Source organism: Stenella coeruleoalba, assembly GCF_951394435.1.
Source record: "Stenella coeruleoalba genome assembly, chromosome: 13".
Lineage (NCBI taxonomy): Eukaryota > Metazoa > Chordata > Mammalia > Artiodactyla > Delphinidae > Stenella > Stenella coeruleoalba.
Genome location: NC_137159.1, coordinates 8,893,509 through 8,921,343, shown reverse-complemented (window position 1 = coordinate 8,921,343; position 27,835 = coordinate 8,893,509). Strand labels below are relative to the sequence as shown.

At 45.0% G+C, this 27,835-nt stretch overlaps 1 protein-coding gene and 1 pseudogene across 9 annotated transcripts in view; one reads left to right on the top strand and one right to left on the bottom strand.

Moving 5' to 3' along the window:
* VWA3B (von Willebrand factor A domain containing 3B) overlaps nucleotides 1-27,835 on the top strand; it is a 244,818-nt gene that overhangs the window by 51,236 nt on the left and 165,747 nt on the right. For 4 of the 8 annotated variants that reach the window (XM_079941376.1, XM_079941377.1, XM_079941378.1 and 1 more), the window contains 4 exons: nucleotides 6,170-6,217; nucleotides 8,831-9,081; nucleotides 11,264-11,423; nucleotides 18,169-18,338. In XM_079941376.1, the coding sequence (XP_079797502.1) occupies nucleotides 6,170-6,217; nucleotides 8,831-9,081; nucleotides 11,264-11,423; nucleotides 18,169-18,338 (629 nt within the window). Of the gene's footprint in view, nucleotides 1-6,169; nucleotides 6,218-8,830; nucleotides 9,082-11,263; nucleotides 11,424-18,168; nucleotides 18,339-27,835 lie in introns of those variants that run through there. The other 4 variants (XM_079941375.1, XM_079941379.1, XM_079941380.1 and 1 more) reach the window with 4 other exon arrangements.
* Nucleotides 2,187-6,215, bottom strand: LOC307196455 (polyadenylate-binding protein 4-like; annotated as a pseudogene). The gene has a single exon. The product of its transcript is annotated as a polyadenylate-binding protein 4-like (transcript).

Sequence of the window (27,835 nt, the reverse complement as noted above, 5' to 3'; positions counted from 1 at the left end):
CTTTGCATATCAACACTTTGTTTTGCCTGGAAAATAAAGAAACAAAGCAGTATGACAGAAGTTAGTTGACAGGCAAGCACAAGCTGCTGTTATCTGGTAGATGCTCTAGGAATAGAGGACCCCTGATGCAGGTAGTAGTGGACAGAGATTGAGTGGCATCTGTTACTGGAGTCCTTCATTCCCAGCAATTCAACACGTGATTCCTGCGCACCCTTAACACGTCAGGTGCTGTGCACACCCCGGCCACCACAGGGAGCTCCAGAGACACACGTCCCATCATGTTGCTTCCTGGATACTTTTTCATGTCACTTTACATTCACGTACCACCTGGATGGTTATTTCTTAACATTTAAAAAATGTACATTACTTTTATTTTCATTTTTATTTTGGTGGCGCTGCGCAGCTTTTTAAATCTGAACCACCTTAAAATCAATGTGGCAGTATTGAAAACGTCTGTCTTTGCCATCTAATTCCACCCACATGGCCCCTATGACATGGTCCCACCCTGGTTTCTGTGTTGTGGTAGAGGTTTGTAGTAAGTGCCGTGAACTCTGGCGAGGGAGTTAGGAATTCTGCCGACACGGGGGCGTGGGGAGGGGGCTGGGATGAGAACGAAAGGAGTTGAAGGCAGAGGGGCCAGCGTGAAAACGTAGAATTACATGGTGTGTTCCGAAGACACATTTTCCTTAACCATTTAGGTGTTTGGGGGTGTTGTGAAGATTGTTAAAGTTGTTTTTTTTTAAAGTACCAGATCTTTTAATGTCTGATTCTTCACAGCATAGGGTACACTTTTTTCTTATTCCTTTTGTCTGTCTCCTGCCTCCCTACACCCTGAAAGGCCTTGCACGATTTTGCCTGACCTGTGTGAACGATGCTTTATTTGTAAGTCACCTTTCAGGGGCAGCCCCTAGAGTGTTGGTGGCAGCCCTGGGTGATCAAGTGATCCAGGTACAGGGGAGCTTGGCCTGAGAGACAAGAGGACATAGGACAAAGGCTGTGAGCGGGAGGATGGGTAGTGGGGTGGCATCCCTTAGAGGAAGCCAGGCAGATGTGCTGGCATGTTTAGAAGCATTTTCAGAAATATTTTTGGCATATTATGCTTAGGCAGATGTTTCAGTGAGATTTTTTTTTTTCATCTGCCTTTGCTGATCTCTCTTTTCTTCTACCTAATTTCTCCCCCAGCCCGACCCAGTTTTCTCTGGAGTGTCTGAATTTTATCTAGATTTGTTGAATACAAATTTTTTTAATTTAATTTTTTATTAGAGTACATTGTTTATTAACATTGTTGTGTTAGTTTCAGGTGTACAAAGTGATTTAGTTATACATATACACATATCCATTCTTTTTCAGATTCTTTTCCCATATGTTATTACAGATGATTGAGTAGAGTTTCCTGTGTTATACAGTAGGTCCTTGTTGATTTTATATACAGTAGTGGGTATATGTTAATCCCAAACTCCTGATTTATCCTCCCCCCGCCACCTTCCCCCTTTGGTAACCATAAGTTTTTTCTCAAAGTCTGTTGAGTCCGCTTCCGTTCTGTAAATAAGTCCATTTGTATCATTTTTTTAAATTCCACATATAAGTGATATCATATGATATTTGTCTTTCTTGTCTGACTTCACTTAGTATGATAATCTCTAGGTTGAATACAAATTTGATGTCATTTATGAAACGATACAATTCAACGCCAGATGCAAATATGATACAGATGCATTTTTTGTTATATTCATTCGTTTTATTTTTCAGATTCCACATGTGATTACACAATATTTGTCTTTCTCTGTCTGACTTATTTCACTGAGCATAATATCCTCCAGATCCATCCATGTTGTTGCAAATGGCAAGCTTTCATTATTTTTTTATGGCTGAGTAATATTCTATTTACGGCTGAGTAAAATTCTGAGTAATATTCTATTCTATTGTGTGATATATGTATATATATATATATCACATCTCCTTTATCCATTCATATGTTGATGAATACTTACGTTGCTTCCATAGCTTCCATTATCTGGCTACTGTAAATAATGCTGCTATGAACATTGGGCTGCATGTATACCTACGAATTAGCATTTTCATTTTATTTGGATATATACCCAGGAGAATTGCTGGATTATATGCCAGTTCTATTTTTAGTTTTTTGAAGAACTTCCATACTGTTTTTCATAGGGGCTGCACCAATTACATTTCCACCAACAGTGTAGGAGGGTTCCGTTTTCTCCATTTCCTGAGCATTTGTTATTTGTGGTCTTTTTTTTTAAAACATTTTTAAGGCTTTTCATCTCTATTTTAAAAAAAATTTTTTTTTACTTTATTTTTTACTTTTGGCTGCATTGGGTCTTCCTTGCCATGCACAGGTTTTCTCTAGTTGCCGCAAGAGGGGGCTACTCTTCATCGCGGTGCGCGGGCTTCTCACTGCGGTGGCCTCTCTTGTTGCGGAGCACAGGCTCTAGGTGCGCGGGCTTAGCAGTTGTGGCTCTCGAGCTTTAGAGCACAGGCTCAGTAGTTGTGGCGCATGGGCTTAGTTGCTCCGCGGCATGTGGGATCCTCCCGGACTAGGGCTCGAACCCGTGTCCCCTGCATTGGCAGGCGGACTCCCAACCACTGCGCCACCAGGGAAGCCCTATTTGTGGTCTTTTTGATGATAGCCATTCTGACAGGTGTGAGCTGATATCTCATTGTGGTTTTGATTTGCATTTCTCTGATGATTAGTGACGTTGAGCATCTTTTCATGTGCCTGTTGACCATCTGTATGTCTTCTTTGGGAAAATGTCTATTTAGATCTTCTGCCCATTTTTTCCATTTTTTTTTTAATGGAGATTTTTTTCTTTATTGAGAAACTTGGGTAAGACTTGGGTACATCAAATAAAATCAATTTCTGGGGGGAAAAATCAAAACTCACAATAGAAAAAAAAAGTTAACACTGTCTGCGCCATATCAGAACCCAAAGAATATAATCTTTCAATTGAAAAATTCTAGGCGCTTCAGAATTGACCTTTTGATACAAAATGACCTACTAAATTTGCAATTTGTGGGTCTTGGTGTTGAGGTCCATAGGACGAGCTAGGGCATCTTCAAACCTTGAGCTGAATTCCATGAGGGGTTATTTGGCTTTTGAATCGGTTTGTCCTTGTCTAAGAGGTAGCAGCAGCAACAGCGCCCACCTTCTGGCCACTTTCTTTCTTGGCATGATGAGCCTGTAGGACCGCCACAGCTTCATCCACCTTGGAGCGGAGAGACTCAGGGACTCCAGCACGTGCAGCAGCTCCGAGCTGTCAATCTCCAGCAGCATCCCCGTAATCCTCCCGGCCAGGTTTGAGTGCATCATCTGGTTGAGCAGGAACAAACGTTCACCCAGCATCTGCTTCTGTTCCTGGGGGTGTGCTGCGGCCAGCATGGAGATGGTCAGTGGCTCCTGCCCTTGCATATGGACCACAAGCTGGGGTGCCTGCAGGGGCTGGATGGCTGGGTGAGGGCTGCGGACACTGGAGGCGTATTCGTAAGGTGCCACAGCCCGAGCAGCAGCGGCAGCAACAGCAGCACGAGGTGCTAGGTTCTGCCCAGCTGCGGAAACACCTCCAGACTGGCAGCTGTCAGTCAGCCCTTGCTGGCGGCACCAGCCCCACCAAAGTCAATAGCCAAGCGGTCTGGGCACTCAGACCCGACTCTGAGTGGTAGTAGGGAGGCTGCGAGAGGCTGGAGCATTACCAGCTGGAGCCAGATGGCGAAGGGCTGGACGACGCCCAGACTGGCGTATAGCACTTGGCATTCCTTGGAAGCCTTGAGGTCTCCCACCTTGCTGCCAGCGTGGATTAGGCCTCATCTGTGCTAACTGGTTAGGTAATACGGAGGTCTTCCCTGAGCCTGTGGAACTGCTGGCACAAAGTAGCCCCCAGCTGCAGGCTGGAACTGATTTCAGATGGCATTGGCAGGGAGCGCTCTTATCCCAACCACCCAATGCATATACTGGTAGGTCAGGTGAGCCTTTCTCTCTTCCTTTCTCTGGGCCAGGGCGACATACAGTGGCTTGGAGCCCATGATGCGTCCGTTCATCTCTGTGACTGCTTTGGTTGCCTCTTCAGGGGATGAGAAGCAGACAAAGCCAAACTCTTTGCTTCTCCCATCCTCCAGCATCACCTTAGCACTGGTGATTGATCCCAAAGGAGAAAACTCTTTCCTTAACTTCTCATCATCAATGGTCTCATCCAAGTTCTTAATGTAGAGATTCACCCTCTGACAGTGACTAATTCTCTCCTGTTTCAGCTGTTCAAATTTTCGCTTTAACTCGGCCTGCTGTTCCACTTTCTCCTGCGCACGGCCGACGAAAATGACTTTCCCACTGATTTCTTTTCCATTCATCTCTTCCACGGCCTTATTGGAATCCTCGTGCTTTACGTAACTCACAAAGCCAAAGCCTTTGGATTTCCCACTGGGATCTCTCGTCACCTTGACACTTACCAAACTGGCTGAATAGCTCTTTCAGACTCATCATCCACCTCTTCCCCAGAGTTTTTCGTGAATTCCTTGGCTTTGGCTCCAAGCTCAGCTTCTCGCTCTTTTCGAGACTTGAACCTGCCCACAAACACTTTGTGGTCATCGAGGAGCATGCAGTTCATCTTCTCGATGGCCCTGTCGGCAGCTTCCTGGGTCTCGAAGTGGACAAAGACGTAACCCTTAGAGCCGTTCTCATCACACACTACCTTGCAGGACAGACTGTTTCCAAAAGCAGAAAAAGTATCATAAAGTGCCTTGTTATCTATAGATTTGTCCAGGTTTTTGATGAAGACGCTTCCCACGCCAGATTTTCTCAAAGAGGGATCCCTCTGAGACTACGTTACCGATTGGCTTTCTCTTAATCACATCAAAGTTCATGGTATCCAAAGCCCGCTCAGCGTCAGCCGGCTGCCGGAAGTTGACGTACGCATAACCCAGGGAGTGGCGGGTGATCATATCGCGGCAGACCCAGACGGACAGCACAGGCCCCGGAGGACTGAACTTTTCGTTCAGCACGGCCTCGGTGACGTCTGAGTGCAGGTCACCCACGTACAGGGAGGCTATGGGGTAGCTGCTGGCTGCAGCGTTCATCTCCCCACCACCCTGAGCCCCGCCAGGAGGACTTCTTAGAGGGACCACACAGGACAAAGGGGGTTTCCGCTCGGAGCCGTGGCCCGTGCCGCGGCTCACAGGTGGCAGTGAAGCTCAGAGAAGCTGGAGTGGGCTCCGCGGGCCGGAGAGGAGTCTGGGGGCGGCTCGGAGGAGACTGCCAAACCGCAGACAAAAGGCTCTCAAAACCAATATGGCCCTCCCTGGGAGTTTGCAGTTTTCAGCTGTCCTGGTCTGGAAGCTCCCAATTTCAAAAAATGAAAAAAATTAAAACGGGGACTGTCCTCCAAATTACAAAAATTCTTCCAGAGGCAACCCCGTGGTGCCCACGGCGGCCTCCGGAACGTGCGTTTCTCTATAAAAATAGGCCTCGGGCTCCTGGCGGTTTAAGATTACGGCAGCCCGGGAAAACGGGAAACCAAATATTTGTCGGTGCCGACTCTGCAAGCCCCCGGGCTGCCCGAGCGCGCAGGCGCCACCCACGCCAGGCAGGCGAAGGGCAGCGCGGACACGTGCAGCGCGGAGGCCGGCGTGCGGGGGGCGGGTGCGGCGGGCTCGGGCTGCCACGCGGCGCGGCCGGGTGGCGTAAGGAAGTGCGTGGACGCGGGCGCGCGAGCGGCTCACCACCGGACCGACGGGCGGGGACTGACGGGCGGGGACCGACGGGCGCCCGGGGGCGGCGGCGGCGGCGTGGGGCAGGCAGGAAGCGTGCCATAGTGACTTCCCCACGGGTCCTCTGAGGAGGATTCGCTCTTTTTTTTCTTTCTTTTTTTTTTTTTTTTTGCGGTACGCGGGCCTCTCACTGTTGTGGCCTCTCCCGTTGCGGAGCACAGGCTCCGGACGCGCAGGCTCAGCGGCCATGGCTCACGGGCCCAGCCGCTCCGCGGCATGTGGGATCCTCCTGGACCGGGGCACGAACCCGTGTCCCCTGCATCGGCAGGCGGACTCTCAACCACTGCGCCACCAGGGAAGCCCTCTTTCTTTCTTTTTTTAAAAGATTTAAAAGCGTTTCCGGATTTCTTTTCTTTTTTATCTTTTTCTGTTTTTTTTTTTCTTTCTTCAGGCTGCTAGGCCTGAAAGCGGCGGAGGCTGCGGCGACCCAGGGCGGAGAGTGAGTTGTTTGTTTTTTTTGATATTGATTTGTATGACTCTATATTTTGGATATTAATCCCTTATCAGTCATATCATTTGCAAATATTTTCTCCCGTTCAGAAGGTTGTCTTTTCATTTTGCCAGTGGTTTCATATGTTGTGCAAAAGCTTTTCAGTTTAATTAGGTCCCATTTGTTCACTTTTGCTTTTGTTTCCTTTGCCTTAGGAGACAGATTCAAAAAGATATTGCTGCGATTTATGTCAAAGAGTGTTCTTCCTATGTTTTCCCCCAGGAGTTTTATGGTTTCCAGTATTACATTTAGGTCTTTAATTCATTTTGAGGTTATTTTTGTATGCGGTGTGAGAAAATATTCTAATTTTATTCTTTTACAAGTAGCTGTCTAGTTTTCCCAGCACCACTTATTGAAGAGAGTGTCTTTTCCCAATTGTATATTCTTGTCTCTTTTGCATAAATTAATTGACCATAAATGCATGGGTTTATTTCTGGGCTGTCTGTTCTGCGTCGTTGATCTATGTGTCTGCTTTTGTTCCAGTACCATACTGTTTTGATTGCTGGCTTTGTAGTATAGTCTGAAGTCAGGGAACATGATACCACCAGCTCTGTTCTTCTTTCTAAAGATTGCTTTGGCTATTTGCGGTCTTTTGTGTTTTCATACAAATTTTAAAATTATTTGTTCTAGTTCTGTGAAAAACGCCATTGATGTTTTGATAAGGCTGGCATAAATATATAGGTTGCCTTGGGTAGTATGGTCATTTTAACAATATTAATTCTTCCAATCCATGAACACAGTATATCTTTCTATCTGTGTCATCTTTAATTTCTTTCATTAGTGTCTCAATAGTTTTCTGAGTACAGGTCTTTTACCTCCTTAGATTTATTCCTAGGTATTTTATTCTTTTTGATGTGATAGTAAATGGGATTGTTTTCTTAATTTCTCTTTCTGGTAGTTCATTGTTAGTGTATAGAACTACAACAAATTTCTGTATACTAATTTTGTATCCTGAATTCATTGATGAACTCTGGTAGTTTTTTGGTGGTGTCTTTAGGATTTTCTGTGTATAGTATCATGTCATTTGCAAACAGTGACAGTTTTACTTCTTCCTTTCCAATTTGAATTCCTTTTATTTCTTTTTTGTCTGATTGCTCTGGCTAAGACTTACAATACTATGTTGAATTAAAGTGGCAAGAGCAGGCATCCTGGTCTTGTTCCTGATCTTAGAGGAAATGCTTTCAGCTTTTCACCATCAAGTATGCTGTGAGCTATAGGTTTATCATATATGGCCTTTATTTTGTTGAAGTCTGTTCCCTCTATATCCACTTTGTCGAGAGTTTTTTTTTTTATCATAAATGGATATTAAGTTTTGTCAGAAACTTTTTCTGCATCCATTGAGATGATCATATGATTTTTATTCTTCAGTTTGTTAAAGTGGTGTATTGCATTTATTGATTTGCAGGTACTGAACCATCCTTGCATCTCTGGAATAAATCCCACTTGATCATGATATATGATCCTTTTAATGTATTTTTGGATTTGGTTTGCTAATATTTTGTTGAAGAGTTTTGCATCTATGTGAATCAGTGATAAGCCTGTAATTTTCTCTTTTTGTGATAATCTGGTTTTGGTATCGGTGATGCTGGCCGAATGAGTTTGGAAGTGTTCTTTCCTTTGCAATTTTTGTGGAATAGTTTGAGAAGGATAGGTGTTAACTCTTCCCTAAATGTTTGGTAGAATTCACCTGTGAAGCCATCTGGTTCTACATTTTTGTTTTGGGGGAGTTGTTGGTTTTTTTTTTTATTACTGATTAAATTTCATTACTGATAATTGACCTGTTCATATTTTCTGTGTCTTCCTGGTTCCATCTGGGAGATTTGTGCATTTCTTCTAGGTTGTTCATTTTGTTGGTGTATAGTTGTTCATAGCAATCTCTTATGATCCTTTGTATTTCTGTAATGTTGGTTGTAAGTTTTTCTTTTTCATTACTGGTTTTATTGATTTGGGCACTCTCTCTTTTTTTCTCTGTGAGTCTGGCTAAAGGTTTATCAGTTTTGTTTATCTTTCAAAGAACCAACTCTTAGTTTCGTTGTTATTTTCTATTGCTTCTTTAGTCTCTATTTCATTTATTTCTGCTCTGATCTTTATGATTTCCTTCTTTCTACTAACTCCGTGTTTTGTTTGTTCATCTTTTTCTAGTTCCTTTAGGAACTTTTTTCCCCTCTGCCTTTGCTAATCTCTCTTTTCTTCTACCTAATTTCTTAAAGTACCCCTGAGCATTTTCAGATAAAAATAATTCTGTAACTAGAAAGGTTAAACACAATCTGGAAACACGTTTTTTTAAAAAGAGTGCTATATTTTTGAATAGATTTCATCACCATGTTTCCTTCTATGGGGAATTATCCAAGGGTTTTTCAGTTGAAAGATTGGAAGACTTCCTCCTGGATTATGTGGAGTTTGAAGGATCATCTATGAAACTGTTATTAATGTACAGTTCTTGATGGCATAGCCCATGACTCAGTGGGCCCTATTGTTCCTGGCTGCAGTGTGGTTCAAATGACTTGATTTGGTGTGCTTTTATTAATTTTATTTTATTTTGTTACTTTTATTTTCATTAAGTTGACAGCCAAATCAGAACTGATCTATCAGTATGTGGAACACTTAACACAAGCTGTGGAGAGCTACAAGCAGCGGATGGACTGGCTCACCAGCAACAGCCGGCAGATATTTGGTGTCATCTTGGAACAGTGCATCACCATAGTGCTGGATTGTGGCGGCATACTGGAGGAGGAGCTTAATCTGTGCCAAGATGCTCTAATCATGGTCCTCCAGGAGCAGGTGGCTCACATAGCCAAGTTCAATATCATATGGTGAGTTCCCATAGGAAAGGAGTATTTCCCTGAAACTTCATGAGGAATTTTCATGTATTTGGAGTTAAGGAGCATAACTAACACAGTTAGATCTGTGGGGAGGGAGGAGCTATAATCTTGTAATTTCCTAGAATATATCATTCCAGCAGAAAACCCACAATGAGTAAATCTTAAAAACTTTTATCTGCTTTGTATATGGCATCTTAGTTTTCAAATTGGAAGATACTTTAAAACGTTGTTTTCTTCAGTGTATGGTATGGCAAGGTCAAAATATAAGAATGTAAATTCTTAAAATTCCTTCATACGTTTTAGACTTTAGGTTCAATAATGAATTCCAGTGTCACAAATTTCACTGCTTTGCAGATTGAGTTTGCAGCTCATATTGATTTCCCCTGTAAGTTGACCCCCTTTAATCAGAACAACAGGTGGCTGGCTTTATAGACTTTCCCATATTTCAGATTTTTCACAATCAATTTTTTACAGATTCTTGTATTCAAGAGAATTTGGACTTCAGCACTGACTTCTCATGTGGAACAGTGGCTGTACTTCCCTGACAGAAAACATCTGGATGAGAGGGACATCTATCTAATTGAGTTTTTCTTTTTTAAATCTTTTTTTTTTTTTTTTGGTGGTACGCGGGCCTCTCACTGTTATGGCCTCTCCCGTTGCGGAGCCACAGGCTCCGGATGCGCAGGCTCAGCGGCCATGGCTCACGGGCCCAGCCGCTCCGTGGCATGTGGGATCTTCCCAGACCGGGGCACAAACCCGCGTCCCCTGCGTCGGCAGGCGGACTCTCAACCACTGCACCACCAGGGAAGCCCGAGTTTTTCTTTTTTAAGTAAAATATTTTCAGCTAAACAGATGACACCTTTGAGGATGCTGCCTAATTGTGTTCTAGCCCAAGTTGCTATTTCTGTCGCAGTTATATTATTGAAGGAATTAAGTGATTAAGTCTACAGTGCTTTAGCTTCCTTGGAAATGTGTAGCATAGATGCCACTCAGCCAGGTTCTCTACCCAAAGGGCCACACAGAGGTAAGGCAGCCTCTGTATCTGGAGGTGGGCTAGGAGGGGCAAATCAGGCTGATTCATTTAGTCCAGGATTCACGTAATTCTTATAATTACAAATTCATAAGTGATTCATAAAATTCGTTTAATTATAAACACAGAGATAAACTCAAGTGGCCCTTGTTTTTTGGGGGTATTCCATCACATTTCTAAGCTCAAATTAAATGATTGAATTAAAATGTTCCAGGATTTAAAAACTTACGGTCTGCTGAACTCAGAACAATACTATTTTTGATCCAAAAAAAGGTAACTGATGGGAATGTTTCAGAACAATGAAAACAATGTAATAAAAGAATTAGAAATAAAATTGTGGGGTAACAAAATTGTTGCTGATTTGCAAATCTTAATGCTGTGAATCCTTATAAACTTAACTATTCACAGAAGACAGTTGCATCTAAACCTTCCTATTTTTTTTTTTTTTTGCGCGGTACGCGAGCCTCTCACTGTTGTGGCCTCTCCCGTTGTGGAGCACAGGCTCCGGACGCGCAGGCTCAGTGGCCATGGCTCACGGGCCCAGCCACTCCGCAGCATGTGGGATCTTCCCGGGCCGGGGCATGAACCCGTGTCCCCTGCCTCGGCAGGCAGACTCTCAACCACTGCGCCACCAGGGAAGCCCTAAGCCTTCCTGTTTATGAAAATAACTTTCCTCAATAATTTTTTTGACATTAGAAATTTTTTATTGAAATATAGTTGATTTACAATGTGGTGTTAGTTTCAGGTATACAGCAAAGTGATTCAGTTTTATATGTGTATATACATATATTCCTTTTTAGATTCTTTTCCATTATAGGTTATTACAAGATACTGAGGGTAGTTCCCTGTGCACGTTCCTCAGTAATTTTAATGCAATTGTTGATGTTCGAATTTTTGAGATTTTTAAATTCTCCTGTAAGCATTGTTTTTCCCAGTCAGTACAGCTTATGGAAGGTCATAGTGCTTTGGAAACCTGCCTTAAACAGCTCGCCTGTTTTCTCGGTAACTTTGAGAGGGCTGGGAGCTGTGTTTTCTTTCTCTCAGCTCTGGTGACATTGGGTGTCTTGCTGCTCGTAGCAAGAGACTGAGGGCTGACAGCTACATCGAGCACTGCCAGTGACAGCCCCATGCGGTCCCTTTCAGGGTTTCTCAAGAGCCTGTGAAATGGCAGGAAGGTGCTGTTCCTGTGACTGCACAGTCCATAGCCGCTGCCATCAGCTGGGTTGAGAAATCGCCTTTTGAGCTGGCTCTGAGCCAGACTAGCCGCTTAGACGCTCTGCTGGAGGCGGGGAGAGACGAATCGGTAAGTGTGTGTCTGTGTCTGCTCCCACGTCACTCAGTATCCGCATACTGCCTTCCAGCCGAGCTTGGGCCCTTCCAATTGCATCCCACAGAGACTGCATCCTTGGCATTCAAGAGCCCCAGCAGTCTTAATCCTGTTCACCTCTGAATTTGGAACCAATTGATAAATAGGTGACCGGCCCCAGATGGGGATCAAAAGAGCATCTCTGGTGATGGCAGGGCTGGACCAACCAAAATGAGACTCTAACACCTGAGCCTGGCTGGGCTTCCCCTAGGGGGCGTCATTGGGGCCACAGGGCAGGCCCTCATTTCGCCGCTGCCAGGAGAGCCACGTGCTGCTCACAGCCCCCGAGCATCGAGAAAGGAAGGGAGTGAGGCCGTGAGTGTGCACCTCTAATGCTTCAGTTCCACTCTTGCTCTCCTGGCAATTAGATAAACCCATCTCTTATGGGAGGAGAGGTTGGAAGACTCGTCACTGAACCTTGAGGATGAGGAAATAGGGTTTCCCAGCATCCATGCTCTGAATCTTTCCCAGTTCCTCTTCTTCACAGATGGGTCTATCATGTGCTTTCCAAGGTGAAGTGTATCCCAGTCAGTGTGTCATCCGTTCCTGAATGCTGATGCATTCACATAAGCTTTTTGATAGGGACCTTTCGGATGTAAAGCTTTACCTGGAAGCAGTGATTCACTGGTGGTGTTTTATATCTCTTTTAGCCACAAGAGTGTGTGTTTTTGTGAGCAGCTCTAATGGTGGGACTGTTAAGGGTAGTGACGGCTAGAGAGGAAGTACTCTGGGCACATGAGGTCCTTAGGCCAGCCTTACTCCCCAGGTAGGGATAGGTCTGCTTTCTTTTGGGATACAGATGCTTAACTAATCCTTACTAATTGATTAATATTAATTAATACTTAATTGCTTCTTCCACTCTGGAATCCCGGGGATTCTGCAGGTTTCAAGCTTTACTCTGCCGCATTAAGAAGTCCTTTCTTGGGCAAGGTGGCCATGTGCTGGCACCTTCAAAGGAGAGCTCCCAGTGGTCACCAGACTGTGTTTATTGATACTGAGGGTGATGGTTTGAAATTGGAAACATACTGCTTATCCTCAGAAACCCAGAGGAACAAATGTTTCCCATTAAAGAAGAATGAAATGCAAGCAACTTTGTTCTTTGGCCTTTTAAGTTTGTTTTAACATCTGTAAAAATTCAAATGTCTGGACACCTTAATAAGCATTCAAGAAATGGAATATTTCACAGGCTCTTGGACGTGTGTGTGTGTGTGTGTGCACGTGTGCGCGCGTACCTGGGTGCTCTCCTTCTTTGTCTGTTTACCTGGCTCCCCGGTCATAGGTGGCTCTGGCAACCTGACCTGACTGCAAGATTTCCTGGTGACCTTGACTTTCTGTTTTACTTCCCTCTGGTTTGTATGTCTCCTTTCTCTGGGGGGTTTTTCCCTATCCCAGGGAATGTGTAACAATTTAGTGAGTTCCAGGGAAGTTCTGTAGAAGAGGAATAACCAAGAAAGAAGCTTCCAGGCACTGGTCATCAAATGTCACGCGAAAACTCTTGAGAAGAGACCACGGGGTATGAAAGATGCTAAACATATTCAGACCGTGGTATTCTCCACCCAGAGCTTATATCTGGCTGTGGTCCTGAGGAAGAGTTTAGTAAATGCAACTGCCTCCCATATAAAAATGCCATGCTCTGTGTCTTACGAGGAGTAAAGAAAAGCATGCACGGGGACTTCCCTGGCAGTCCAGTGATTAAGACTCCGTGCTTCCACTGCAGGGGGCATGGGTCTGATCCCTGGTTGGGGAAGTAAGATCCTGCATATCTTGCGGAGCGGCCAAAAGCAACCCCAGAAAAGCATGCATGTGTTAGGGGTGGGGAGAGAAACGGTTCCCATAAAGACCCGCTGCTCTGCCCTGAGCCCCTCACGTCCATCCCAGTGAGTTTCCAGTTGGTCCATGTGGCTGCAGTTTGCTATGAACGGAAAGGATTTAAAGCTTAAGAAGTGTCTTGAACAGTAAATCTAAAACCCCAGCCTTTTCCTGCTCACGATAACCTGCTTTGAGTTTTCATCTCCCTCCGTGAGTGGATCCTGAGAGGAAGCAAGACAGTGGGTATTGTCTCGTGTTCAAAGATTAACAGGGAAGTGGGTTTTTGTACCCGTTCCACGTGAAGAGGGAGGGCTGACTGATGGGCTTGGTTACGATGGGGGAGGATGCCCAGAGCCCACTGGCCTCCAGGACTGGTCTTTGTAACCATGGGTGGGCCAGGAAGGTTTACCAGAGACAGATGACAGAGCGTGAGCCTTCGGGCCCAGGAAGAGCCCGGGCCAAGTGTGGGGTCTGTTTAAATCGTGTATCTCGTAGTGGCGCACGAAGAGCACTGTTGGTGGATGAATTACTGGTGTACCCTGTAAAAAAGAACCTGGTGCATGGGAAGGGCAGCCCCTGGAGTACTGAGGAGGTGTTTAGAGCGGCCGGTGTTGCCCTCAGAGCCCAGGCATGTGTCTGGCACAGGGTTTCTACTGTGCAGCGTCCTCTGGTCCCTGGATGCGTCTTTTGGAAGTTGGTAGCTTCCCTGGCCTTGTTGAGGAGGGGTGCTGTGTCAGGGGGCCCTGGATGGCCAGCTGACCCAGGACGAGAAGGGTCCTTAGGAAAGAGATGGCTGTTTACCCAAAGCCCCAGTTCCCAGCTACCTAAGGGAGGGGGACCTGCCTTCTGCTTTCAAAGGCGCCTGTATTTCTCTTTGTGTTCTCTCATCCTCTCTTCCATCTACCCGATAGGCACAAATTTGTTTACTTGTTTTTAAAAAAGTCATATTCACTGAGAGACTAGGTGGGTGAATTAGAGGCAGACCCCATGATTCCATAAGGAACCTTCACCACTGAACAGTGAGCAGAAGGCCTGGCCACATCGGTCATGACCCTGGCACTTCATTTTCCTCCTTGCTGCGGCTCAGACAGGCATCACATCTTTTCATCTTTGCCTTAGCATTGCCTAGCAATGGCAGTGCCTAGCATGGGCTCGATAAATGTTTGTTGAACAGTGAAGGAATAGAAAGGAAATAATGTCAATATTCTTGAGATTGGGGGTTAGATGTGGATCCAAGAGATTCCCGTCCCCAAGCTATGGTACGGATTTGAGTTTTTTTGAATTGAAGGGAGGTGGTCTGCATGGAACCAGGTGGGTGAATTTGCTGAGCCTTGTATGCCTGCGATGGGGATGTAGGGTTGGAATAGGGATCCTGAAGCCCAGGAGGCCGGAACGTTGGTGGTGGTTAATGGTGTTAGGAGGAATCTGAGAAGGGAGCTGGGGCAAGGGGCAGTCACCACCTTGGGTGCAGGGTGGGGCGGTCAGAAAATCCAAATGGGCTGAACCAGGGAGGGCGGCCACAGGCACAGGGAAGATCTGGAAGTTAGATCCAAGCTCTGGAGTTGGTCAACACTGTTGTAATGGTCAAAGTTGCATGAAGGAGAAGACAGAATTTGCTGGACCTCTCACTGCTGTTCCGGTTGACTTTCATTTTTGTTTCCTAGCAAAGTGGGAATTTTTACACCCAGAGGCCTTGGGAGCTTCTGACAGGCTGGAGCAGATGGCGGGCAGAGTGGAAGCAGCTGCTCCCAGTTTGGTTCTTCTTTTCCCCAAAACCCATGGCTGGGAAGATGGCAAGACCTCCTTGGTCAGGCGGATTGCAGGTTACCTTGGGAAGCTGCAGAACATGTGGCCCGACAGAATAAGACATATCAAGTGAAAACATAAAGGCTCCAACCTATTTCACGTAGTATAAAGTGGCAAGAGTTTTTGAGTCATGGTTAAATAGCTGCATGGAACCCAAATATTTTCTATGTCTGGTGTTATCAAATTTGGTACAAATCAGCATTTAAGGTGATGCTGGTCAGTGAAGAAGCTGCTCCAGGTCCCCTTGCCCTCAAGGAGCACAGAGGTCCTGGTTAAGGAGTGAGGATTCCCATGAGGGTAATTCCCTTGAGCCAGACAACCTCCTGGACCCAACTTTTGGTCAGTGGTAGTGAGATTGGGGGTAGGAGCCTTGGATGCTGTGGGGACCAAGAAAATGAAAACAGTGCCCACCCCTGGCCACCTTCTTGTTGCATGATCTCGCCTCTCCAGTTCTGGGATTCACCATCATCTCTAACACGCGAGGACCAGTCTTGCCATGATGAGCTGACAGAGTGCAGTGGCTGAAAAAAGCAAGGACAGAAGTTCGTGAGGTCAGGCAGGCTGGGTTCACTGGCTGCTCACCCGGGTCAAATAACCTGTCCAGGCCTCAGTGTCTTCATCTGTAAACTGGGCATGATAACAAGAATTCAAATTTATGTTAGCTTATCATCCCCAATAGCAGACGACCTCAAAGCCATTTCACTTTCAAAGGCATTTTGCCAAATTTGGGGGGATAGTAGCAGGTAGCATATTTATCGTCCTCTTTGTTTTTCTAAATGTCATTATGCGAGCAGAAAGGAGAGGCAGAAAGGCAGTGTGCAGATGGCGGTGAGGTAGCTGGTCTCTGGGAAAGCATACTCCTGGAAATCTGGAGCACAGATAACTGAGAGTTGACCGAAAACACAGGCAACTAAGAAGCTGAGTAAGGAAGGACCTTAGTGAATAGTGAATAACCCCATAGCCTTAATTAATGAAGGAAAGGAAATCCTGACTCACTGCTGGCTATAGCAATTTCTGGTTTGCTGAAGTCTCGAGGGAAAAAACATCTCTGTGTGAGGATTTCAGGCTCTTGGGTTATTGCCAGAGCAAAGAAGCTGTCTCCACAGCATGCGGTGGAGACAGAGGGAGTCAGAAGCTGCCGACAGACCAGCCAGAGTTGTTTGTCCTCACTCACTTCCCTGTTGATCTACCAAACCCTAGAATATACTCCCTGGGTCTGTTCCCCTGTCTTGAGCCATGTGTGTTCTTAGACCCTCTGAGAGGATGAAGCTGTCCTCATGCTAAACTTGGGCACCAACACAGCTGGAAAACTAGTAACTGCAGCTCACTGGAGCCTATTCAAGACGTCTTACAGAAGGTAATGTCTAACACCAGGAAGAGAACAACATAGAATGCATTTTCTGGAAGAACAGTATTAGTTGTATAATTAGGAATCTGGAGAACACTTTCTTCCTCCTGTCAGTGTGTTTTCTGCTTCTCAGGTGACTGACTGGGAGAAATGTACAACCTTCCTCAGTCTTTACCTCCCATGAGGTACTTCTGAAAATCAGGGACTTTGTGATGAAGGGCCTGAGAGAGAGAGTCACGGGGGCAGGAAGACTCTTTGTGCCCAGCCTGGGGAGGAATGTTGCTGAAGTAGGCTGGGCTCAGCTCCCACCCCGGCGGTCTCCTAACTCCCAGCCGGGCCCCTCTGCCACCCTCTCCCCACCTGCCTTCTTGGGCACAGCCTGCCCCCTGCTGCCACAGACGGGGTGTCCTAAGCAGCTGGGAGCTGACCCTCAGCCCACCTCTCTCTGGGCCAGGTAGCTTTAAGTCCCAGCTTTGAAGGCAAGGTGAGGTAATTGACTATTTACCGTCAGCTAACTGGGGATGTGTGATTAGAAGCTCATGAATCCTAAAGGGCTGGTGACATCTGTTTATCCCTTAAAACACAATACAGGGACTCCCCTGGTGGTCCAGTGGCTAAGACTCCCCTCTCCCAATGCAGGGGCCCACACTTGATCCCTGGTCAGGGAACTAGATGCCACATGCATGCCGCAACTAAGAGTTTGCATGCCACAACTAAGACCCGGCGCAGCCGAATATATAAATACTTAAAAAAATACAGTATATTTTCTGGGGGTTTCTGCCCCGTTATCTGTGGAGACAATCACTTAGGCTGCTGTTAGGGGCAGGTTTAGGTGATATGTGTTCCTGGCTCTACCTGTGGTTTTACTTTGTGTGATTAATATACATACCTAAGCGTATGCCATCTCGTTGAAGCTCAGTCATGAAGTCAGCTGCATAATCTCCCTTTTCACAAGTGAAGAAACTGAACCTAAACCACTTGCCCGAGGTTACAGAACTCCTCAGTGGCAGGGGAGACCCTTAGAGCAGTGTGGTTAAGGGTGAGGCCCAGTGGATGGCATCGACATCTTTACATTAAGCAGGGCATCGTCTCCTACCTGGGTGAGGTATGCATCTCCCAGGTTCCTGGTTTAAAGCTGGGGTGTGTGTGTGTGTGTGTGTGTGTGTGCGCGCGCGTGTGCGTGTGCGTGTGCGTGTGTGTTTCCTGACTCCTGGCCTGGCGTGGCTCCTGACTGGCCGTGTGAAGGCAGGACAGCCTCACCTCCCCAGGCGAGTGTGTGTCCCGGAGGTGAGACCAGCTGGGAATATGCCCTCCTTCCCACACGCAGCCTCAGACGGAGGATGCCTGAGCCGGCCCTGCAGAATTCTGGCACCGCCATAGGGAATGGCTAATAAGCTTCCTGCCCCAGTGGCCGGCCGACACTTCCTTCATTCGTGGACTTGCATAACTTATTCGTGGGCTCGGAGGAAGCTCTTCTCCAAATCCACCAACCATATCCTTCCCATGCAAAGCCTGACACTTCTTAGCACCGGGCCTTGAATATCTTACTTCCTGACTTTGGCCCCAACACATCGTCATGAAACATTGAGCGGTGCTGCTCTTCTTTCTGCCCGCTTATTTTTTTAAAGAGGCAGGTTTATAGAGAGTATATTGCCGATGAGTCTGGTTCACAGCTAGGGTGCCTCAGGGAAATAAACTGTTGGTATCACTGTTCTGCAGGTTGAATCCATTTATTACTTTGTGGTGGGGGATGTTCCAGAGGAATCCAAGGAGCTTCTCCTTCAGGGGGCTTTGGAGGTCCCATATCCTGTCCACATGGTGTCCTTCAATGCCAGACGAGAGGGCACGACAGCTTTCTTAAAGGATCTGAGTGCCAAGACCCGAAGCAGGTAGGCAGAAAAGGTGCTCTGGGAAGACTGCGAGCGAGCTGCGTGCTTGCCTGTAGTCGACAGTGGGTCTTGATTCCTAGCGGTCTTCCTGACCAGTCGGTTGCTGTGTTCTCCTCTTTCCAGTAGTCTTTAGTCTCCATTCACCTTTGCTCCTCTACCTGGCATTAATCTTGACTTTTTTTTCTGACGCTTTGACATTTTGGGGTCTTGCTGACCCTGGACAGACCGCGCCTCCCAGGTTAGCTGATTCGTAAAGACAGTTAAAAGACTCACCCGGGACGGAATGCACCTTTTATGTGCAAACTAACAAATCCAGCCCACACTCTCAATCCAGGCTCTCGTACCCTAAACGCTGTCTGTCCCCTGTCCCAGTCACCCCAGCGCCAGGTACCAGACAGCTCAGGACAGCCCCTACACTCCAGCACCCGCTGAAATCATTTCAAAGTAGCCAATCCTAAGCCTGCTTACTCTGCCTCACCCATTTCTTTCTGCAGGATCCACAAGAAAGACTTGCCCATGTTTTCCCCTTGTTCTCTCTGCTTCCTGACCAAACCTGGGGCTTCCCTGTGTGGCCCTGTGTGGTGTGGCATGCCCCCATCTCTTTGGAAAAATATTAGTTCTGGCTGCCACAAGAAAACACCACAGACTGGGTGGCTTAAATGACATATTTATTTCTCACAATTCTGAAGGCTGGGAAGTCCAAGATCAAGGTGCTAGCAGATTCTGTTTCTGGTGAGAAATCTCTTTCTCTCTTGTAGGCAGCTGCCCTCTTGCTGTGTCCTTCCATCCTTCCATGGAGGACAGAGAGACAGAGAGACAGAAACAGAGAGAGAGAGAGGGAGACACAGACAGAGAGACAGAGAGAGAGGGCATGTAAACTCTTTGGTGTCTCTTCTTAAAAGGATACCAGTCCTATTGGATCAGGACCCCACCCCTATGACCTCATTTAACCTTAATTACCTTCTTGTAAGTCCTGTCTCCAAATACAATCCCATTGAAGATTAAGGCTTCAACACAGATATTTGGGGAGGTGATGGGCGGGGGCACAATTCACTCCATAGCAGAAACTGTGAGTGGCAAACTATCTTTTCTTTTTTTTAACATCTTTATTGGAGTATAATTGCTTTACAATGGTGTGTTAGTTTCTGCTTTATAACAAAGTGAATCAGCTATACATATACATATATTCCCGTATCTCCTCCCTCTTGCGTCTCCCTCCCACCCTCCCTATCCCACCCCTCTAGGTGGGCACAAAGCACTGAGCTGATCTCCCTGTGCTATGGGGCTGCTTCCCACTAGCTATCTGTTTTACATTTGGTAGTATATATAAGTCCATGCCACTCTCTCACTTCATCCCAGCTTACCCCTCCCCCTCCCCGTATCCTCAGATCCATTCTCTACTTCTGCATCCTTATTCCTGTCCTGCCCCTAGGTTCTTAAGAACCTTTTTTTTTTTTTAGATTCCATATATATGTATTAGCATATGGTTTTTGTTTTCCTCTTTCTGACTTACTTCACTCTGTATGACAAACTGTAGGTTCATCCACCTCACTACAAATAACTCAATTAAGTTTCTTTTTTATGGCTGAGTAATATTCCATTGTATATATGTACCACATCTTCTTTATCCATTCATCTGTTGATAGACACTTAGGTTGCTTCCATGTCCTGGCTCTTGTAAATAGAGCTGCAGTGAACATTGTGGTACATGACTTTTTGAATTATGGTTTTCTCAGGGTATATGCCCAGTAGTGGGATTGCTGGATCATATGGTAGTTCTGTTTTTAGTTTCTTAAAGAACCTCCATACTGTTCTCCATAGTGGCTGTATTAATTTACATTCCCACCAACAGTGCAAGAGTGTTCCCTTTTCTCCACACCCTCTCCAGCATTTATTGTTTGTAGATTATTTGATGATGGCCATTCTGACCGGTGTGAGGTGATACCTCACTGTAGTTTTGATTTGCATTTCTCTAATGATTACTGATGTCGAGCATTGCTTCATGTGTTTGTTGGTGATCTGTATATCTTGTTTGGAAGAATGTCTGTTTAGGTCTTCTACCCATTTTTGGATTGGGTTGTTTGTTTTTTGGATGTTGAGTTGCATGAGCTGCTTGTAAATTTTGGAGGTTAATCCTTTGTCAGTTGCTTCATTTGCAAATATTTTCTCCCATTCTGAGGGTTGTCTATTTGTCTTGTTTAAGGTTTCCTTTGCTGTGCAAAAGCTTTTAAGTTACATTAGGTCCCATTTGTTTATTTTTGTTTTTATTTCCATTTCTCTAGGAGGTGGGTCAAAAAGGATCTTGCTGTGATTTATGTCATAGAGTGTTCTGCCTAGGTTTTCCTCTAAGAGTTTGATAGTGTCTGGCCTTACATTTAGGTCTTCAATCCATTTGGAGTCTATTTTTGTGTATGGTGTTAGGGGGTGTTCTGATTTCATTCTTTTACATGTAGCTGTCCAGTTTTCCCAGCACCACTTATTGAAGAGGGTGTCTTTTCTCTATTGTTATAGTCTTGCCTCCTTTATCAAAAATAAGGTGACCATATCTGTGTGGGTTTATCTCTGGGCTTTCTATCCTGTTTCGTTAATCTATATTTCTGTTTTTGTGCCAGTACCATACTGTTTTGATTACTGTAGCTTTGTAGTATAGTCTGAAGTCAGGGAGCCTGATTCCTCCAGCTCTGTTTTTCTTTCTCAGGATTGCTTTGCTATTCGGGGTCTTTTGTGTTTCCATACAAATTGTGAAATTATTTGTTCTAGTTCTGTGAAAAATGCCACTGGTAGTTTGTTAGGGATTGCATTGAATCTGTACACTGCTTTGGGTAGTATAGTCATTTTCACAATGTTGATTCTTCCAATCCAGGAACATGGTATATCTCTCCATCTGTTTGTATCATCTTTGATTTCTTTCATCAGTGTCTTATGGTTTTCTGCATACAGGACTTTTGTCTCCAGAGGTAGGTTTATTCCTAGTTATTTTATTCTTTTTGTTGCCATGGTAAATGGGAGTGTTTCCTTCATTTCTGTTTCAGACTTTTCATCATTAGTGTATAGGAATGCCAGAGATTTCTGTACATTAATTTGTATCCTGCTACTTTACCAGATTCATTAATTAGCTCTAGTAATTTTCTGGTAGCATCTTTAGGATTCTCTATGTATAGTATCATGTCATCTGCAAACAGTGACAGCTTTACTTCTTCTTTTCCGATTTGGATTCCTTTTATTTCTTTTTCTTGTCTGATTGCTGTGGAGAAAACTTCCAAAACTATGTTGAATAATAGTGGTGAGAGTGGGCAACCTTGTCTTGTTCCTGATCTTAGTGGAAATGCTTTCAGTATTTCACCATGCGAACGATATTGGCTGTGGGTTTGTCATATATGGCCTTTATTATGTTGAGGTAAATTCCCTCTCTGCCTACTTTCTGGAGGGTTTTTATCATAAATGGGTGTTGAATTTTGTCAAAAGCTTTTTCTGCATTTATTGAGATGATCATATGGTTTTTCTCCTTCAGTTTGTTAATATGGTGTATCACATTGATTGATTTGCATATATTGAAGAATCCTTGCGTTCTTGGGATAAACCCCACTTTATCATGGTGTATGATCCTTTTAATGTGCTGTTGGATTCTGTTTGATAGTATTTTGTTGAGGATTTTTCATCTGTTTTCATCAGTGATACTGCCTGTGGTTTTCTTTCTTTGGGACATGTTTGTCTGGTTTTGGTATCAGGCTGATGGTGACCTCGTAGAATGAGTTTGGGAGTGTTCCTCCCTCTGCTATGTTTTGGAAAAGTTTGAGAAGGAGAGGTGTTAGCTCTTCTCTAAATGTTTGATAGAATTCACCTGTGAAGCCATCCCGTCCTGGGTTTTTTTTTTTGTTGAATGATTTTTTTTTTTTTTTTTTTTTTGTGGTATGCAGGCCTCTCACTGTTGCAGCCTCTCCCGTTGCGGAGCACAGGCTCCGGATGTGCAGGCTCATTGGCCATGGCTCATGGGCCTAGCCACTCCGCGGCATGTGGGATCCTCCCGGACTGGGGCACGAACCCGTGTCCCCTGCATTGGCAGGCGGACTCTCAACCCTTGCCACCAGGGAAGCCCTGTTGAATGATTTTTAATCATTGTCTCAATTTCAGTGCTTGTGATTGGTCTGTTTACATTTTCTATTTCTTCCTGGTTCAGACTCAGAAGGTTGTACTTTTCTAAGAATTTGTCCAGTTCTTCCAGGTTGTCCGTTTTATTGGCATACAGTTGCTTGTAGTAATCTCTCATGATCCTTTGTATTTCTGCAGTGTCAGTTGTTACTTTCCTTTTTCATTTCTAATTCTACTGATTTATTTCTTCTCCTTTTTCTTGATGAGTCTGGCTAATGGTTTATCAATTTTGTTTATCTTCTCAAAGAACCAGCTTTTAGTTTTATTGATCTTTGCTATTGTTTACTTCATTTCTTTTTAATTTATTTCTGATCTGATCTTTATGATTTCTTTCCTTCTGCTAACTTTGGGGTTTTTTTGTTCTTCTTTCTCTGATTGCTTTAGGTGTAAGGTTAGGTTGTTTATTTGAGGTGTTTCTTGTTACTTAAGGTAGGATTATATTGCTATAAACTTCCCTCTCACAGCTGCTTTTGCTCCATCTCATAGGTTTTGGGTTGTCGTGTTTTCATTGTCATTTTTCTCTAGCTACTTTTTGATTTCCTCTTTGATTTCTTCAATGATGTCTTGGTTATTAAGTAGTGTATTGTTTAACCTCCATGTGTTTCTATTTTTTACAGATTTTTCCCTGTAATTGGTATCTAGTCTCAAGGCATTGTGGTCAGAAATGATACTTGATACGATTTCAATTTTGTTACATTTACCAAGGCTTGATTTGTGACCCAAGATATGATCTATTGTGGAGAATGTTCCATGAGCACTTGAGAAGATAGTGTATTCTGTTGTCTTTGGATGGAATGTCCTATAAATATCAATTAAGTCCGTCGTGTTTAATGTGTCATTTAAAGCTTGTGTTTCCTTATTTATTTTCATTTTGGATGATCTGTCCATTGGTGAAAGTGGGGTGTTAAAGTTCCCTACTATGATTGTGTTACTGTTGATTTCCCCTTTTATGGCTGTTAGCATTTGCCTTATGTATTGAGGTGCTCCTATGTTGGGTGCATAAATATTTACAATTGCTGTATCTTCTTCTTGAATTGATCCCTTGATCATTATGTAGTCTCCTTCTTTGTCTCTTGTAATAGTCTTTATTTTAAAGTCTATTTTATCTGATATGAGTACTGCTACTCCAGCTTTCTTTTGATTTCCATTTGCATGGAATATCTTTTTCCATCCCCTCACTTTCCATCTGTATGTGTCCCTAGGTCTGAAGTGGGTCTCTTGTAGACAGCATATATACGGGTCTTGTTTTTGTATCCATTCAGCCAGTCTGTGTGTTTTGGTTGGAGCATTTAATCCATTTACATTTAAGGTAATTATCGATATGTATGTTCCTATTACCATTTTCTTAACTGTTTTAGGTTTGTTATTCTAGGTCTTTTCCTTCTCTTGTGTTTCCTGCCTAGAGAAGTTTCTTTAGCATTTGTTGTAAAGCTGGTTTTGTGGTGCTGAATTTTCTTAGTTTTTGCTTATCTGTAAAGGTTTTAACTTCTCCGTGGAATCTGAGTGAGATTCTTGCTGGGTAGTGTAATCTTGGTTGTAGGTTCTTCCCTTTCATCACTTAAAATTTGTCCTGCCACTCCCTTCTGGCTTGCAGAGTTTCTGCTTAAAGATTAGCTCTTAACCTTATGGGGATTCCCTTGTATGTTATTTATTGTTTTTCCCTTGCTGCTTTTAATATTTTTTCTCTGTATTTAATTTTTGATAGTTTGATTAATATGTCTTGGCATGTTTCTCCTTGGATTTATCCTGTATGGGACTCTGCACTTCCTGGACTTGATTGACTATTTCCTTTCCCATATTAGGGAAGTTTTCAAGTATAATCTCTTCAAGTATTTTATCAGTCCCTTTATTTTTCTCTTCTTTTCTAGTACCCCTATAATTCAAATGTTGGTGTGTTTAATGTTGTCCCAAAGGTCTCTGAGACTGTCCTCAATTCTCTTCATTATTTTTCTTTATTCTGCTCTGCAGTAGTTATTTCCACTCTTTTATTTTCCAGATCACTTATCCGTTCTTCTGCCTCAGTTATTCTGCTATTGATTCCTTCTAGAGAATTTTTAATTTCATTTATTGTGTTGTTCATCATTGTTTGTTAGCTCTTCATTCTTCTAGGTCCTTGTTAAACATTTCTTCTGTTTTCTCCTTTCTGTTTCCAAGATTTTGGATCATCTTTACTGTTACTACTGTGTGTTCTTTTTCAGGTAGACTTCCTGTTTCCTCTTCATTTGTTTGGTCTGGTGGGTTTTTACCTTACTCCTTCATCTGGTGTGTGTTTCTCTGTCTTCTCATTTTACTTAACTTACTGTGTTTGTGGTCTCCTTTTCACAGGCTGCAGGTCTGTAGTTCCCGTTGTTTTTAGTGTCTGCCCCCAGTGGCTAAGGTTGGTTCAGTGGGTTGTGTAGGCTTCTTGGTGGGGGGGACTAGTGCCTGTGTTCTCGTGGATGAGGCTGGATCTTGTCTTACTAGTGGGCAGGACCGCATCCAGTGGTGTGTTTTTGGGTGTCTGTGACATTATTACGATTTTAGGCAGCCTCTCTGCTAATGGGTAGGGTTGTGTTCCTGTCTTGCTAGTTGTTTGGCATAGGGTGTCCAGCACTGTAGCTTGCTGGTCATTGAGTGGAACTGGGTCTTAGCGTTGAGATGGAGATCTCTGGGAGAGCTTTCACCATTTGATATTCCATGGAGCTGGGAGGTCTCTGGTGGACCAATGTCCTGAACTCAGCTCTCCTACCTCAGAGGCACAGGCCTGACACCTGGCTGGAGCACCAAGACCCTGTCAACCACATGGCTCAGAAGAGAAGGGAGAAAAATAGAAAGAAAAAAATAAATAAAATAAAATAAAGTTATTAAAATAAAATATTTTTTAAAATTATTAAAAAAAATTAAAATGTAATTTAAAAAAAGAAAGAAAGAAGAGAGCAACCAAACCAAGAAACAAAGCCACCAATGATAAGTGCGAAAATCGATACTAAAAAAAAACGGACAGACAAAACCCTAGGACAAATTGTAAAAGCAAAGCTGTACAGACAAAATCACACAAGGAAGCATACACATACACACTCACAGAAAGAGAAAAAGGAAAAAAAATACATATATATATATTTCGGAAAAAAAAGGAGGAAGAGCAACCAAATCAATAAACAAATCTACCAGTGATAATAAACTCTAAATACTAAAGTAAGATAAACATAAAACCAGGAACAAATTAGATGCAGGAAGCAAACCCCAAGTCTACAATTGCTCCCAAAGTCCACCACCTCAATTTTGGGATGATTCGTTGTCTATTCAGGTATTCCACAGATGCAGGTACATCAAGTTGATTGTGGAGATTTAATCCGCTGCTCCTGAGGCTGCTGGGAGAGATTTCCCTTTCTCTTCTTTGTTCCCACAGCTCCTGGGGTTCAGCTTTGGATTTGGCCCCGCCTCTGCATGTAGGTCACCTGAGGGCATCTGTTGTTGTTTCAGACAGGACGGGGTTAAAGAAGCAGCTGATTCGGGGGCTCTGGCTCACTCAGGCTGGGGGGAGGTAGGGGTACGGATGTGGGGTGAGCCTGCGGCGGCAGAGGCCAGCATGACGTTGCACCAGCCTGAAGCGTGCCATATGTTCTCCCAGGGAAGTTGTCCCTGGATCATGGGACCCTGGCAGTGGCGGGCTGCACAGGCTCCCGGGAGGGGAGGTGTGGATAGTGACCTGTGCTCGCACACAGGCTTCTTGGTGGCGGCAGCGGCAGCCTTAGCGTTTCATGCCCGTCTCTGGGGTCCACACTGGTAGCCGCGGCTCGCCCCTGTCTCTGGAGCTCATTTAGGTGGTGCTCTGAATCCCCTGTCCTCACACACCCTGTAACAATAGTCTCTTGCCTCTTCGGCAGCTCCAGACATTTCCCCGGACTCCCTCCCGGCTAGCCGTGGTGCACTAACCCGCTTCAGGCTGTGTTCCCGCAGCCAACCCCAGTCCTCTCCCTGGGATCCGACCTCTGCAGCCCGAGCCTCAGCTCCCAGCCCCCACCCGCCCCGGCGGGTGAGCAGACAAGCCTCTTGGGCTGGTGAGTGCTGGTCGGCACTGATTCTCTGTGCGGGAATCTCTCTGCTTTGCCTTCCGCACCCCTGTGGCTGCGCTCTCCTCCGCGGCTCCGAAGCTTCCCCCCCCCACCACCCGCAGTCTCGGCCCGCGAAGGGGCTTCCTAGTGTGTGGAAACCTTTCCTCCTTCACAGCTCCCTCCCAGAGGTGCAGGTCCCATCCCTATTCTTTTGTCTCTGTTTTTCCTTTTTTCTTTTGCCCTACCCAGGTACGTGGGGAGTTTCTTGCCTTTTGGGAAGTCTGAGGTCTTCTGCCAGCATTCAGTAGGTGTTCTGTGGGAGTTGTTCCACATGTAGATGTATTTCTGGTGTATCTGTGGGGAGGAAGGTGATCTCCACGTCTTACTCCTCCGCCATCTTGAAGGTCTTCTTGTTAACTATCTTTTCAATGGTAGCTGTCTCCTGATCTGTTGGCCTCACTATACCTGAATAATAATAATAATACCTGCATTTCAAAACAGCCCCGTCTGTGCATGTGAGAGAGTTTGTGTCTCTTGTAGAGAGAGACCAGCTCCTTATGTGGTAACAAGGAGAATGGCTGAGTTCTTTCCTAAGTCAGCCTGTCTAAAATGGGTAAAATGCCCACTCTTGAGCATTTGTTCTCAAATTTAGCTGCTCATCATATTGGCCTGGGAGACATGGGCTTCACCTTGCAGGCTGATTCTGCACACTAGAGGGGAGTCTGGGAATATGCAGTTAGGCTTTCACTTTGCAAAGGCCTTTCACTACCTAGGAATCTTGATTAAAATGCAGATATCTTGACCACGGTCCCAGAGATTCTGATTTTCAGGGTCTAGGGAGGAACAGGGATATGCATTTTTAACAGGATCCCTGGTGATTCTGAAGACCAGTGCTCTGGCTTCTCATAAAGCGCTTTGAAATCTTTCAACAGCAGGTGCTTGGCTTCAATTCTGGGCTCTTGAAACCCCCAAATACAGAAGGGGCTCACTGCCCCCACTTTTGCTAGTGGAGAGAGAAAAACCCAGCTGGCAGGGCCACCTTTCTTGCTGGTCCTCTGCTCAGCTCATGTGGGACACTCTCTGGGAAGGTGAGAGGCCAGGGAGTAGTTTAACACGGGAGAAGCTGCAGTTCAGCCCCTGACTTTCAGGTCATGCTCCGTGGAGAGCGGATTCTGCAGAAGAGGACGGGGTACACCCGGGCCCTTCTGTCCCTCCTCTAGTCCTGGGAAGTGAGGCCAGCCCACGACCAGCAGTGCCCCTGCCCGCTCTGCTACCTGCCAGCCCACCTCCTCCCGGGGGTCCTGGATGGTCTCA